This window comes from Protomyctophum parallelum, assembly GCF_964188405.1.
Source record: "Protomyctophum parallelum genome assembly, chromosome: 21".
NCBI classification, from domain to species: domain Eukaryota; kingdom Metazoa; phylum Chordata; class Actinopteri; order Myctophiformes; family Myctophidae; genus Protomyctophum; species Protomyctophum parallelum.
Window position 1 is genome coordinate 21858916 of NC_139713.1, and position 15065 is coordinate 21873980.

Sequence of the window (15065 nt, forward strand, 5' to 3'; positions counted from 1 at the left end):
AGCACTATGCACTTTGACATTATGTTCTGTTGTGTCCTCCTCACCATAGCTACTGTGGAAGTCTGTGTAGGGGCTGGATGTGCAGTCCTGGGGCCGGAGCTGGAGGTGGGAGAAAAAGTTCTCGGGCATGGCAGCATAGCCCTCTTCACACGAGGCCTCCTTGGGATCTAGAGACACTTTGGCACATTCGATGACGATGTCGTGGATTTCAAACTTTTTCCACCTGAATTAAGAGGACAGACCCGCCACTCAATGTTATACAGAATGCCACTTTGCTAAATGAAAGCCGTGTCTTTTCGTTTGAAAGGGTTAGAGTGGTTATAGAGTTACCTGCTGGGGTCAAGCTCATGATCCTTGGTTCCTGTCACCAATTCTGGATGTATACGAACATGCTCAAGCATCGGCTATGTATGGGGAGTAGAGAGAGAGCGTTTATGTTATCCATTCTAAGTGAACTGTAAAGGCAAATTTTACAGTTCCTCACTCGACAAAAGTAATTTCAACTGGAGAGACAAGTGGCATTTGACTCTTTTCCGTTGAAAATGCCACACTGTGCGATTAAAAGGGGCGCACAACCAAGTATGAAATTGAAACAAAGTACCAATACCGACCTTCACAACTTCCTCAAATGTCTCCACATTCTCCTTCATGCTGTAGTGGGAGCGCAGGTAGGAAACAAAGTTGCAGGGGTACATGCCATATAGGCGGTGGAAAAGAGAGTAGACGCTGGCGTGCAGATGTATCAGGTACACTTCTGAAACATGCCCTGGGGGATGGAAGAAAACATCAAAGACAACATACATATGGTGCGATAACGCATGACAAGCTGCATAGTTAACATACTCTACCATATTGGTCAACATAACATGTTATTCAGTAACAAAGTTCTGGATAGCAGCTTTAATCACTGGTGTAGTCTATCACTATATGCTAAATATGTAGTATGCCATGCCAACATTTTTTGAAAAATAAAAATGAAATAAAAGCGCATACCGTCTGCTAATCATGTCATCCAGACCACACACGAGCGTATAGACTATACGTGCGCATGTCGTGTAGGGAAGAATTATGGTATACCAACGACGTATGGTTTAATCGACGTACCTGCTCTGTGCGAGTTTGACTGAAGTCTTTATTGGTTCCCTTTTCTATCTCAGTTTTTTTTTACCACCCTAGAGTTATACTTTTACTGATACTGATACGATTCCCACTCTTTTGCTTGGTTTACTTACTTAATGCTTACGTTCAAGAAAATGTGACATTATTGAGACATAGTATGATAGTATACCGACGTGCAATAAACGTATCCCACGATTTTGCTGGCCAGGGGAGGTAGTTTAGAGACCAGGATTACTGCATGTTTTTGTGGGGGTACCTATCCTAAGGGACACGGGAAGAACATGCAAACTCCACACAGAAAGGCCCTTTCGCCAACCACTGATGACGCGGAGGGGAGAGAACACCCCCAGCGCCCACAGCGTCCCCAGCGGGAATCGAACCAAGGACCTTCTAGCTGTGAGGCGACAGCACTGCCAACTGTGCCACCGTGCCCCCGCAATAAGCAGTCATTATTAACACCCAGATCAAACACAAAGTGAAATGTTTAGCATGCGACTCGGGGACACTTCATACCGGGATTCTTCAAGTTCCAGGATGCCAGGCGGCCGAAGATGTCAAAGAACTCCCACAGGTGTTGTTTCCCAGCCTGGGGTATCATGGGGAGCAGAGTGATCAGCACCAACAGGCCGGTGATCAGGACCACCACATCTGTGTCAGTCTGACACCAGTGGAAGAGGGAAAAGTCAGCAGTGGAGTTACAAGACATTGATGGCAAGAATGCTAAATAAAATAAAAAATAACCACAATTATAAACACATTATTCTAACACCACCTGATCATAATAATAATATAACAATAATAATGGGCGTCATGACCGTGGGACATTGGGTCATACTCATACCTTGAGGCATTTGAGCAGCGACACCAGAAGAGGGTAGCGGGCGATCTTGTGGATCCAGGACGGCTGCTTTCGGATGACATGTCCCAGCAGGGTGAGGGTGGGCAGCCGGCAGGACTGTTTGGCCATACACTCGTTCATCCTGTCCAGAAGGTGCTATGGATCAATAAAGGAGAGAGAGAGAGAGAGACATTTTAGAGGATGCATTTGCTTATAGCAATGTACAGTGCCAAAAATAGAGTAGGTATTAGAGGAATAGAGGGTATATTTTTAAAACTACAGTCCCAGAGTCATTTGAGAAATATTAGAACAAACGAAATGTCAATAGTATACTATTTTGACTCAACTCAAAAGCAGACAAGTACTTTGCTGGTTGCAGCTTTTCATATTCAGGCTATGTGCCGTGGGCATAACGCCATGGAGTGTGAGTAACCAATCGATGTACAAGCTGTCAAGGCAGTGTATGGATAGCATTGCAACATTATAACGTGTAAAAAAAAAAATTCAGCCGCAACATTTGTCACATTATTATTGTGGTTGGCGTTAGTCTCAGTGAAGTTTATTAAATAGAGATTGCAGTCTGTCTCTTCCACACAGTGACAGTGCTGCACACAGTTCTGTGTAAGAGATGCCATTCAGTTAAAGCTCACTTTTGATTAACACCAACATACGAAACATGTCAACATGAACAGAGCGAGAGAGCGAGAGAGAGAGAGAGAGAGAGAGAGAGAGAGATGCAGTTTGACATTACTGCAATTACAGCAAGTATAATTTATTATTGGGGCATGCCTCCTGGCAGAAATCTTCGCTGAACTGAACATAGAAGTTATTGTCCATGTTCCCGCCATCAACTGTAGCGGTGCACGCAAATGACGTCAGCCTCTCTACTGTTGCTGGATTACTGACAACACTCCAGCACATTCAGTGTGTAATAGTCATTGGAGATTTTAACATTGTTATAGAGAAACTTCACTCAGTATGTGACTTGGGAAACACAAGAGAGATTAACATGCTGTATGTTAACGTTAAGAACGCAGCCTGCCACCACCAGGGCTGTTCAGCAATAGTCTGAGCTGGTAGAGATGGAACTGACAGAAGGCTATTGGACAACTGACTGGGATTTATTTGAGAGGATCCATGGTGAGGAGCGAGCGTGGAATCTTCTTTGCGTTTGAATAAATGGTCACGCCCCCCTCCTACTAGTAGTAGGGGATAAAGTAGAGTTTCAGACCGCGACGGAGGGGCGCCGTCTCAAGCGAACTTGAGGCACGAGAGACACCGCCGGGCGCGCTAAAGCGTGCAAGTTGCTGTGTCGAACGTTGTGAAGTTCGCTTAGCCACCTCAGCCCCGTTCGAGTTGCAACCCGATAGGCACAGAATACTACATCATGTTCCTGCAAGAGCGTTTGCCCCGACTGCCACTCAAAGTGGATACTGTCCTTTCACAAGTGCACTGGCCAATCACAGTGCATCCTTACTCAAACGCGAAAAAGGATTCCATGCTAGCTGGTGAGGACATTAAAAGACTCTCGCATTATATTAGGGGTTCACAAATGGACCATTATCTCTTTTTTTATTTTTTTCCTATGCCCGAAATAGGGAGTGATTACTAATCAATTATTTGATTAAATTATCGATTATTTATTATAATAGATTAAATCGACTGTTGCACCCCTAGACAACTGATGTTTTAAGATTAAATAGATTGCTCAACTACTGTATTTATGCAGACCCTTTACTGCCAGAATCCAAGGCCAACCATCTCGTTTATCTTGGATTGTTTTTGTGTTTCAGTGATAGTTGTGCGTGTCTGGGCGCAATGTACAGTTGCTGCTCCAAAGGGAGATGTGAATGACCAATAGTGCATTTCATTGGTCTAGTAAACCACGAGGAGGATACACCAAATAGGATGAAATGCATGAAATAAATGATGTTGGCCTACATTCATGCGTCTGGAAAGGGTCATGTGCACACAGGGAGGTTCAGGCCTGTGTCCGCTCATGTAAACACTCGAAACACCCGCTTTGGCATTTCAAGGAGGGGGGGGCAATAAAGAGGTCCCAGGGATTAACCCATTGAGACCTGAGGCCGTTTTCTAAATCCTTATGTTGCTATATCAGTGATTTTTTCATGTCAAGGACCCCCACAATTAATATGGATTTGGCCAAGTCCCTATCAGTGATTTGTAAAGCAGCGTGAAAGATGCCCAACACACAACTGCTTGACTGTTGCTTTCCTTATCCTGTCATCCTTAAAGGGAAACCCTTTTTGCAAAAGAAAAATATGTTAATGACGTTTAGAAGATTTAGCGTCATTAACATATATTTTTTTGCAAAAAGGGTGAAGTGTCCCTTTAAGCTGTCATCATATAGAACACTTTAATTACAAATACATATTATCCAGTGCCGTTTCCTAAACATGCAAACCTAGTGTTCCTACTGTTCTACCAAGAACTCATAGATTGAGGAATTAACCTTTGCTTTTATGATATATGGGAGACCATTAGGGTTTTATGGAAGATGCAACATATTGTTAGTTTGATCAATTCAAATACTCTTTAATCTTAACGCTTCTGAAGAGAAATAACTATCTGCGCGATGTAGAAATGGGAAATTTTGCTTCCTGCTTTTTGGGAAACGTGAAAGTGGTTCATTTGGCTGGCAATCTATCGCCATTATTCTGAAGGATTCAGTGGCACCACTACAAGCTCACACCACATCGCATGGTGACCTTGTAGATCAGACATTTTGTGGAACATCGTGTGGAACATCGGCATGCACCCATGTATATATCATCCTTAAGGGAAAACCAAGATCTAGCCAAGAAAAAGACACTCTGGCCTCCATCATGGAACTCAAACGACCAAAGTCCGGCGGTGTGGAGACCGACAACTTTAATACACGAGGTCTCACCTTATCGTGTGGCTCTCTGATGGAACTGAGGATATGCATGGCCTGGGCCGAGTTAGTTTCCAAGAAGTAGTCCACCAGGACGTTCAGCAGCATGGACCCTCGTTCTGCAGGAGGGAAGAACATCGACCCATTGAGACTGAGACCAGACGTTCCATGTCAACAACCCCAAAAACTATATGTAATTGGCCGCCGACGCCCATCTGAAAATAGATTGTTCCAGAGGCCCCTCAGAAGTATAGCTAGGTATGAGACGTTCGCTGTGAAAGAATATACTGTACATTCAAAGATTTGTACACGTTTTCACAATTTTTCAAAGATGGCAGATCTACAAGCTTGTAGCATGGCACTCAGTGGTAAACAAACATTGGTACTTGCGACATGCTCGACTCACCAAAAAGCACAACATGGGATCACAAAATCATAATGGTGTCCACAGGCAGGTGAACCGTCTTACCAGTGCTGAGGTGCTCATTGACAACGCCTCTGATCTCTTCTAGTTGACGGAGGTCAGAGGTTTCCAGAAGCGGGAGGAGGTCGGCCACATTGGGCTGCTCCCTGGCCATGGTGGCAGTACGGGGCGTCTCTCACGCAGCACGTCCCTCCCTGCCTGCCTGGAGGGCTCCCAGGGCCAGTGGGCCACCCGCCTTTACAGTCTCCAGGCACCGCTGCAGGAAACCCAAGTCAAGTGTTAAACCCATTCTGACCTGAGATCAGATTCTAAAAATGTCTGTTTGAAAATGACAGTTTTCTGAAAAAGCTATGTTTCTATGTCAGTCGTTCTTCGATTTTTCAAAAAGCAGCAGACCTACAAGCTCGTAGCGCGCCCCTCGGTGGCGCGCTATGAGCTTGTAGATCTGCTATTTTTAAATAGCTAAAGCATAACGTAATGCTAACACCAAAATGGGTTCCCACCCAAAACGGGTTAATACAATAAACTTTTATATTAGTTCATAACCATATCAGTTCATGGTAAAAATCAATAGGGATTTTTTTTGCTCTGATGTCCAGTATAAATGCAACCAACAGTCAAACTTTTCCCGTTGATGTATATCCTAGAAATGTACCGAGTGGACCATGATGAGTTGACCCCAATTCCTAGGTATGTACACAGGACCAGAGCCTTTATGAAGAGTTTCTGCCTCACAAGCCCAAGACACAGTGAATATCTAACTCTAACCCCATTTACTCCACCCATATCAAATCGGTCAGTATTAGGCATGCATCATTCCATTGCCAAACATTAGCGGACGCTAATATATATGCAATATGAATATGCCTAGACTCTCTGTTGTCATTTTGCTTGACATAAGACCAGAAATTGAAGTAAAGATACGCAACCACACCTAAATATTATTTCATACAGCATACTCATTGGGCTTTTAGTTTTAACACCAAATTCAAAGAGTAAAGATGATTTTTTTAAAGCACCAGACCTGACACACAAGAAGCACAACGATTTCTGAGAAATGTTGTTTGAGAAATGATTTGACCTCAAAGTTGCTATGGTGCTTGCTTGAATCTAATCTTTTCTTGCCAGTCTTCGTAGTATACAATCTGAATTCTGATTTCCTTTAGCTTAACCTTCACACCAACATCTTCTAAAAGAATGAATCTAGGACAGGTTTAACAAGGCTTAATAGGTCATGATGAGTTAATCTATGCAGGTTTTCTGAGATACCATTTGGATTTGCAGTGACTCAGCTCACCAAAGTAACAGAAAGCCAGAATGACATTTCAAATGCCCATCCAAATACAAAGCAATCCTTACATATTGCTTAACAATAGTAACTAATCAGTGGACGAGAGCTCTCACCAGCGTTCTAGACTTAATTTAAAATCCCTGACAAACGGGTCAATGAAGACAACACAGGCATACAGGCATGATCATAATAGATGCTGTACCGTAGACCGTTTCTTTCAGCAGTGTATAATTTTAGTGGAACAGACAGATGCATAATCTCAATGAGGCTCTCAAAGTGTTAACCGTCTTCCTGCCATTGCCGAAGCCCTTCGGCAATTGAAGCATTAATTTGATATTAACGCTTGCTGCCATTGCCGAAGCCCTTCGGCAATTGCCCTTTATTAGTGCATATGATTGATCAAGCCATAATGCTACTCACGTTAGCCGGTTAGCTAGCACTGTTGTTAGCACTGCACTGGATCGTTCATATTAATTCACCGTCGCCATAAGAATCCATTCTATCCGTTTCTTTCAATCGCCTGTATCTCCTATTCCTTGTCCCAGATGGCATTTTTGGTCAAAACAGCGTTTCTTTGACGGCACGAGCCGACGTTGTGGAGTGCAAAAATGTACCGGCATTTTTCGATCATGTAAACAAAGGTTGTCTTGGCAACGTAAAGCTGGCAGGGATAAGCTCACTTCCGGTTGAGGCAAAATGTGGCTTTTCAAAATAAGAGCTCAAATTAAAAAAATGCTGGCATGAATTAGGTCCTAATTTCTCAATAAATGGCAGCAGTAAAAGGGTTAAGATAGCCGTGGTTCACAGAAAAAAGCTACATCTCGATCGTCTTCTGGGTTATCAATTAACTGCCCCGTCATGGGGCTAGTAGTTGGGACATGTAACTGTACTGTACTGCAAGTGGATTTAGGCCAATGTGAATGTTGTGTAGCTTTGAGTGTCTTGCGGGGCCGGGGACCCATGGTCGGTCAGTCAGTCAGTCAGTCCAGTGACACAAACAGGATCCACCCTGCGTGTGACCTCAAGCAGCCACTCCTGGCAGCTCTGGAACGCTCCGGGGGACACAAAGAACCTTTATGCTGCCGAAGCACTTCCATGTAAACACTGGAAATTGCATTTGGCCGTGTACAAGCTGTTACGCACAGCCTCCTTTCGCATGCATCCAGTCCATATTATAGGCAATTCCACATAAGAGACGATCATAAATGAAATATATGTATGTATATGTATATATGTGTGTGTGTGTGTGTGTGTGTGTGTGTGTGTGTGTGTGTGTGTGTGTGTGTGTGTGTGTTGCACTCTAGGGCAATACATAACATGTGTGTGTGTGTGTGTGTGTGTGTGTGTGTATATATATATATATAATTCGCAACTTAAGCGCAACATTCTGAAAGTGGTAGTAAACAATATAGATAATTCATTTAATTTTAAAAGGTTAGGCTGAATGTGTCATGTAATGTTGACAAGGCAGTCCATTTCATAATGTAGGGTCACTGAGCTCATAATTGTGAAGTCAACGCACACCATTACCTAGCCCTCCAAGCAGAACCCAATGGTACTGAAGTTTCTGACATTTTTGACGACCCAGACCATGGGGTCCTGTTCCAGCAGTACCCTGCCACCTGGTGGCAATAAAATAAAAAATAAATAAAACATAAACACCGTGAATACGGCCTGTCTGCGCTCTTTTACGGCATTTTTTCCTCTGAGGGCTTCTGAATCTGTGAAGTTTAAGTACCTATACATACCGCTGCGGAAGCCGTTAAGTATTTTTAATCTTTGTTTGACCGATTTGGTCGCTTTGATTCTTCTCTTCCTTCCGTGTTTATTGACACCTCATCGCAATGAACGGTAAATAAACAAGAAGAATCAAAGCGACCAAATCGGTCAATCGGCTTCCGCGCCACAGGAGATATTCGCAGCGGTATATAGGTACTTATAGTTCACAGATTCAGAAGCCCTCAAAGGAAAACAGGCCGTCAAACGGCGCAGATAGTGAGCATATTTATGTCCGCGTTCCAAAATTCCCATACGAAAATATAAATATGAACAGGGACCCTACACAAAGCGACATCCAAATTTCAGAAAAGCTTTATGGAGGGTTCCGGGCTAACCATTACCGAGACTGCTGCAATAAAATGTCAAGCCCCAACCATGCATAATTTAATAGAATTTAATTTATCATAGGTTCAATAATAATGATAATGGCAAGAGGCCATGGTGGTTCTCTCACGAGTAAAATTAATCGGAATTTAATTTTTCAGTGTGCACTGTGCAGACAAGATGCAATAACTGCACGGAGAGAGAGAGAGAGACGCATAAGAAACGACCAAAATGACTCATGGCGATCAAAACATCATGTGCAATTACCGTGCGGGTAGCACTTTGCAGCTCCTCTAAACATTATGTTGACAACAACAAGTATATAGAATAGATTTTTTTTAAACACAACTAAAGCAGTGTTCGGCAATATGAATGGACCACGGACTGCTGGCTTGGTAAACAACCCTGGCTGAGAGAACAATGGGCAGGGTTCGCTTTACTTTATCCGATTATCTTTGCTGGCATTATTGTAGCGGTATACTCATACTTCAACGTTCGTGCAGTTATGAAACCGCGGCGAAGGAAAAATAAATACATGACTACATGTTAGAAATCAGTCAGTCTGATATTAACTGTATTTTCCTAATGAAAAAAACAAGTCAGTCACACCATCGCCGTTGACAGCTAACGTTAGCTGCAACTAAGGAGTAGTAGAGGATGAAGAATCATCCATTTGACAACCGTGACTGCTCTGCGGCAACGCGCGCCATCCAACTCACGTGAATACATGCATTATATCACATTTAAAACAATAAGTCGCAAATAAATGGACCTGTTTACCTGTTAGAGTAACCGCACTCCACAGGGCGCCGCCATCTTGAACACCTCACAGCCCATCCCACCGAAGTCCTCCTCCGCCTCCGTCTGACTGGCTGCATGCAAAGTAGTCCCACAAGTTATCTCCCCAGATGGAACATGAGACATTTTACGACAAATGTGAAATGTATCGATCTAAATTACTTTGCAATTATGTTTACTGAAATAATATCCCCAATGCTTTTGATTATTGTTCATAGTTGTAAGTTGTACACATTCCAGTTGTGTTTGCAAATAAACCAAAGACTTTGTTGTTGTGAAAGGTGGAGGGATGAATTTGTGTAATGCGGTTTCGCGTGACACAGGTGGTACACGCATGCGCGTAAAAATAGGCTGGAGTATTTAATTATAATTGAAAATGCAAATATGTGTGTTCATGTTCATGTGTGTGCACACTGTCTGTGACTGCACAGACAGACACCTTTGATTGATTGATTGATTGATTGATTGAAATATTTATTAACAGTTTGCATAATTACAGTACATTTCAAGCGTGGACGACCCAATTAAGCATTACACTTGTTTACAAGAGTAGCCTAATGTGTGGAATGTGAAATGAGTAGCATAACAGAAGAACAAAAATTATAGGCTACCTCACCTGACATACACGTCCTCACCTGACCTTATTAACTCAAAATGTAAGTTTAGCCGTTACTGTTTAACCCATGGGTGTGTTGGAATATGCACTGCATGCACAATGCAAACAGGCGAGTGCGCTCCGGTGCGGTATTTCCGAACGCGCCCGTAGGTATGAGTGACCCTTTTTCACTGCAGCCAAATATTGTATAATATTCCTTCACATGTGTTACCAATGATAAGTAATTAAGGCTCCAATTCCCTTAAGGTCAAACAGAATCAAAGTCACAGTTGTGCATGCTAGCTCACTGTAACTCACTGTAACTCCTGTACAGGATGTAAGTAACATCAGTTGGATCGGTGGTGCGATTAGAGATTGGGTCGCTTTGCAGCCCTCACATCTACGGGTGCAGACAAAGCCTACGACAGCTCCCGACCAGACGTGAGTTTTGGCGTAGGGTACGCTGGAATGATAAATGCTGATAAAAGCCCATTTTTTGTGTAAATCACGTTGATAAATGAGGCCCCTAGAGTTCGGCCAGCTATGCAGCCCTCACCTACGTCTATGCCTATACATGGAGACGGTTTGTGTGACGGTTTGTGTGATGTCAGACCAGAGGTCTAGACAACGTATTTAAGGTGTTGTAGAGACTAAAAGAACATTGAGAGACACATTGAAAGAGGAAAGAGCCAAACAAGAAGAACCACCACCAAGCTCCCCACCACCATCACCACCATGCTGGAACTGAGAGAAGCCGCAGCTGAGCAGCTGGAGTCTGCGTTCAAGGTGCTCAATGTGGGTGCCAAGCCGTTCGTCCCCAATGTGAACGCGGCTGAATTTTTCCATAGTAATTCCGGCACTGCTGTTGAAACAGTAACCACCCTGGAGCTGTCTGAAATGTCAATTAGCCCAAGAGACGACAGGGGGCCAGGGATGTCGGAGACGATGGCGAGGATGGATGAGGAAGTGCCTATAATACACAATATGGTGACCACCCCTCCAGACGCTGCCAGGAAGGAACATGTCAGTTTCATGTTCATCGGACACGTAGATGCTGGCAAGTCCACTATCGCTGGACAAATCATGCATCTAACAGGAATGGTGGATGATAGGACCTTGGAGAAGTTCAAAGAGAAGGCCAAGGAGAAGAACAGGGAATCCTGGTATTTATCATGGGCTCTTGACATTAACGAAGAGGAGAGAGATAAAGGAAAGACTGTGGAGGTGGGCCGGGCCTATTTTGAGACAGCGAAAAAGCACTATAACATCTTGGATGCTCCAGGTCACAAAAGTTATGTGCCCAACATGATAGGAGAAGCGTCACAAGCCGATGTGGCCGTGCTGGTGATCTCAGCCAGGAAAGGTGAATTTGAGACCGGCTTTGAGAAGGGCGGACAGACACAGGAGCATGCGATCCTGGCCAAAACGGTTGGGGTGAAGCACATCATTGTTCTGATCAACAAAATGGATGACCCTACAGTCGACTGGTGCCATGAGAGATATGAGGAATGCAAGGAGAAGTTGTTGCCATTTTTAAAGAAAAAGGTGGGCTTCAACCCCAAGAAAGATATTCACTTCATGCCCTGCTCTGGTCTTACTGGAGCTAACCTCAAGGAACCAACTAAACAGTGCACTTGGTATACAGGATTACCACTCATTCCATACTTGGACAGTTTGGCAAATTTCAATGCATCAAATGACGGCCCGGTTAGATTACCCATTTTAGACAAATACAACGATAGGGGCACTATAGTTCTGGGGAAACTGGAGTCTGGTTCCATCTGTAAAGGACAGCACCTCATTATGATGCCCAACAGCAAGCATGTTGTGGAGGTGCTGGACCTCTACCACATGCCACAAGACGAGGAGACAGTACATGCCACCCCAGGTGAGAACCTCAGGCTTCGACTAAAGGGCATTGAGGAAGGCGAGATCCTACCCGGCTTCATTCTGTGTGACACTGAGAATCTTTGCCATGCAGGGTGCACCTTTGATGCCCGAATTGAAATCCTTGAACACAAGTCCATCATCTGCCCTGGTTACAATGCAGTTCTTTACATCCACACCTGTGTTGAGGACGTGCAGATCACCCACTTAATCTGTCTAGTGGACAAGAAGACAAGTGAGAAGAGCAAAACGCGGCCACGGTTTGTCAAACAGGACCAGGAGTGCATTGTGCGTCTGCGAGCAGCACGAGTCATCTGCCTCGAGACCTTCAGAGATTTCCCACAGATGGGACGGTTCACTCTGCGGGACGAAGGAAAGACCATTGCCAGAGGTATAGTACTGAAGCTCGTTCCTGAGAGGGACTGAAGAGGGCAGTCACATGGGAGTACCAGTGAGAAAAGGGGGCTTGGGGCGGAGGCTTCATTGGTACGGTGGTACCCCGACGACGGCAGCTCCAACCTCGCCCGCTCCCCTTTCACTCAGCCTTGCAAAGGGGAGCAAGTTCTGAGTTCTGAGACTTCCGGTAGGAGTGGCTAAGCAATGGCTGCTTGAGATTTCAGCTCTCTCTGGTCAATACAACAAACTCGAGATAAATTGCAAAATAAAATTGTAATGAGTAATGAGAGGAGACAAACAAGGAGTCAAACAGTTAAAAAATATAAGAGAACATCATTACAAACAACGAAATGGATGGAGAACGACACACGGGGTAAGTGGAAGGTGCACAATGAGGAAACAACAGGTGGCCTAATCCAGAAGGGCCTCGAAAGCATTACTAAAAATAGAAGATATATTTTTTATTTTTTTTACATACTATTAAAAGAAGAAGAAAACAAGGAGACATGGGTGGGATCGATGACCATCATAAAGCAGGGATAGTTATCAGTCCAGTAGTGAAAGATGCAGATTTTACCATAGCGGCCAGATATACAGAACATATACTCGACTATTGTCAAGCTGCACTGCCAGGAATGGCATCCACATTTTTGAAACTTAGCAGCTTGTGTATTCTGTCCATCATGACGGATTTGTTCTAGTTTAGCAATGGAGAGCATCTTGTTGAAACATTGCTTGGAACATGGAGAAGTTGGAGACTTGTACTTTTTTGGCAGCAACCACACCTGCCTTAAGCATATCTGCTTTTGGTGAGAAGTAAGGGCCCTTATCTCATCAGAGCAACCATATATTACCAAACAGCAATCTGGCTGGATATCCCTTTGCAGTTGTCTGGAGAACCAATTAAATATACTAGAGCGGTGCCCGTTGGGCGCTGGCCTACTTGGAACGATGCAAGTTGGACTCCATATATGGAGTCGGGGTAAGGGCCCTGTCCAGAGCCCGGTGGAGAGGCCTTTTGTGGTTCTGGTCAACCGTGGGTTCGACCGACTCGACACCGGGCACTGCTGCACCCCCTGTGGTGGGGTGGAACGTGTGTGTCAATTTTGAAGTCGGTGGGGCGAATAGTTCTCGAGTTACGTGGATTACAGACGTACGTACAGAGACTTAATTGGAGCATTTATAGTTAGATACGATTTCCCTAAAATTGGTTATTACTGGACACTGCCATCAATTATGTGACAGAACCCTCTGCAATACCACATCTATCACACATGGGGGAGACTGTAAATTTCCCCTAGTTTAGATTTGTAGTAGTAATGAAATCTGTGCAATACTTTGTGCTCTGGAGAGAAGCAGAAATGGAAGTGAAGTTTCAGAGACTGCCATGGATTCCATCTTTGACCAAAGGGGGGGGCGTCAGAGGACCAGTCATCACCAGGAAAGCCCCACTGCCAAGAAGTCAAGGCCCTTGCATTTGCTGCCCAATAGAAATCTTTAAATATTGGGAGGCTGCGAGGCCTCCTTCGCTTACATCATTCTATCCGCCAATTTGATCATTTACATATGACATACGTTTTCCCTTCAATGTCAATGGCGTTTAATGTTTTGATGAAGAACTCTGATGTCATTTCTCCATTCATTGTCAATGGCAAATATTGAGATGTGTGGGGACTTTTTAAGGGGCTTGCAAAGAAAAATCACACATGTGTGAAGTGAGGGGCGCTCTTATCATCACACATTATCACACATCATCTCATTCCAGCCAATCACTATTTGCATCCTCACCATCATTAATGTTTGTGTTTACACAAACACTCAAAGCTGGCCATTCATTGCCAATGGCATTCAATGTTTTTGTTAACACAATGTTTGTGTTTACATGAAACCCTCAAAGCTGGACCTGGGAGGGGCTAGCTCCCCTCAAAAATAACTTAAATTAAGTCATATATTTATTCAGACCCAGGTAAAATATTTTTATATATTTTGCCTGTGATATGAACACATCTGACCAGTTAAAGATCACAGTTTCGGATCACTTAATACCAATAGTATGAAGTGATCTGGAACTGAGATAAAACGGCCTTCTGCAGAGTTGTACGTCATCAATGTTTATATAGCTCATTGTGTATTGCGTATAGCTGTTTTCATTTTGGGCTTGACCCCGTCTTGTAGCTGCTTGCAGCTATATTTATTATTATTAATTATTATTATTACTTGCGCAAGCAGAGCGTGCAAGTAATGTTATCAGTCAGGTGCTACGGTGCGCATGTCCGGGGCCAGCATATGATATGACGTCATATGCTGGCACGAAGCTGACCGTGCAGGTATGTTTTCAGTCATGCTACGAAGCATATGTCCCAAGTCCCATGACGTGATGAAGATATGTACCAATGTCCCTTAGAATGCATATGATATGACGTCATATGCTGGCCCGGACATATGGAAGCAGGCCGTGCAGGTATATTTTACGCGGATGTCCCATGACATGATGAAGATTATGTACCAATGCCAGGGTATAATTGGTTTACGATGGTAACGTAATGATGATATGTTTCAGTGTCAGGGACATCTAACCACATTATACCACTAATCACTTAGAAAATTACATATACATACATATAGACATATACACATATATAGACTTATGAGCATATGACGTTATCGATGGTGACGTAATGATGACACGTTTCAGTGTAATCTGACACCACTGCCATA

The 15065-nt window shown here is 43.8% G+C and overlaps 2 protein-coding genes across 3 annotated transcripts in view; one reads left to right on the forward strand and one right to left on the reverse strand.

Moving 5' to 3' along the window:
• Positions 1 to 9527, reverse strand: part of tsc1b (TSC complex subunit 1b) — a 38804-nt gene extending 29277 nt beyond the window's left edge. For both annotated transcript variants that reach the window (XM_083793732.1, XM_083793731.1), the window contains exons 1-8: positions 9452 to 9527; positions 5323 to 5533; positions 4869 to 4972; positions 1961 to 2113; positions 1633 to 1777; positions 612 to 766; positions 331 to 404; positions 45 to 223 (exon numbers count right to left, since the gene is read on the reverse strand). In XM_083793732.1, coding sequence (XP_083649858.1) covers positions 45 to 223; positions 331 to 404; positions 612 to 766; positions 1633 to 1777; positions 1961 to 2113; positions 4869 to 4972; positions 5323 to 5431 — 919 coding nt within the window. In that variant the 5' untranslated portion in view covers positions 5432 to 5533; positions 9452 to 9527. The remainder of the gene's footprint in view (positions 1 to 44; positions 224 to 330; positions 405 to 611; positions 767 to 1632; positions 1778 to 1960; positions 2114 to 4868; positions 4973 to 5322; positions 5534 to 9451) is intronic.
• A 1272-nt stretch (positions 9528 to 10799) lies between these two features.
• On the forward strand, positions 10800 to 12377 carry LOC310878877 (eukaryotic peptide chain release factor GTP-binding subunit ERF3A-like; the record flags this gene model as incomplete). Its single annotated transcript, XM_083793293.1, has 1 exon — positions 10800 to 12377. One exon carries the CDS (start codon positions 10800 to 10802, stop codon positions 12375 to 12377), a length of 1578 nt encoding a protein of 525 aa, XP_083649419.1.
• Positions 12378 to 15065: the final 2688 nt, after the last annotated feature.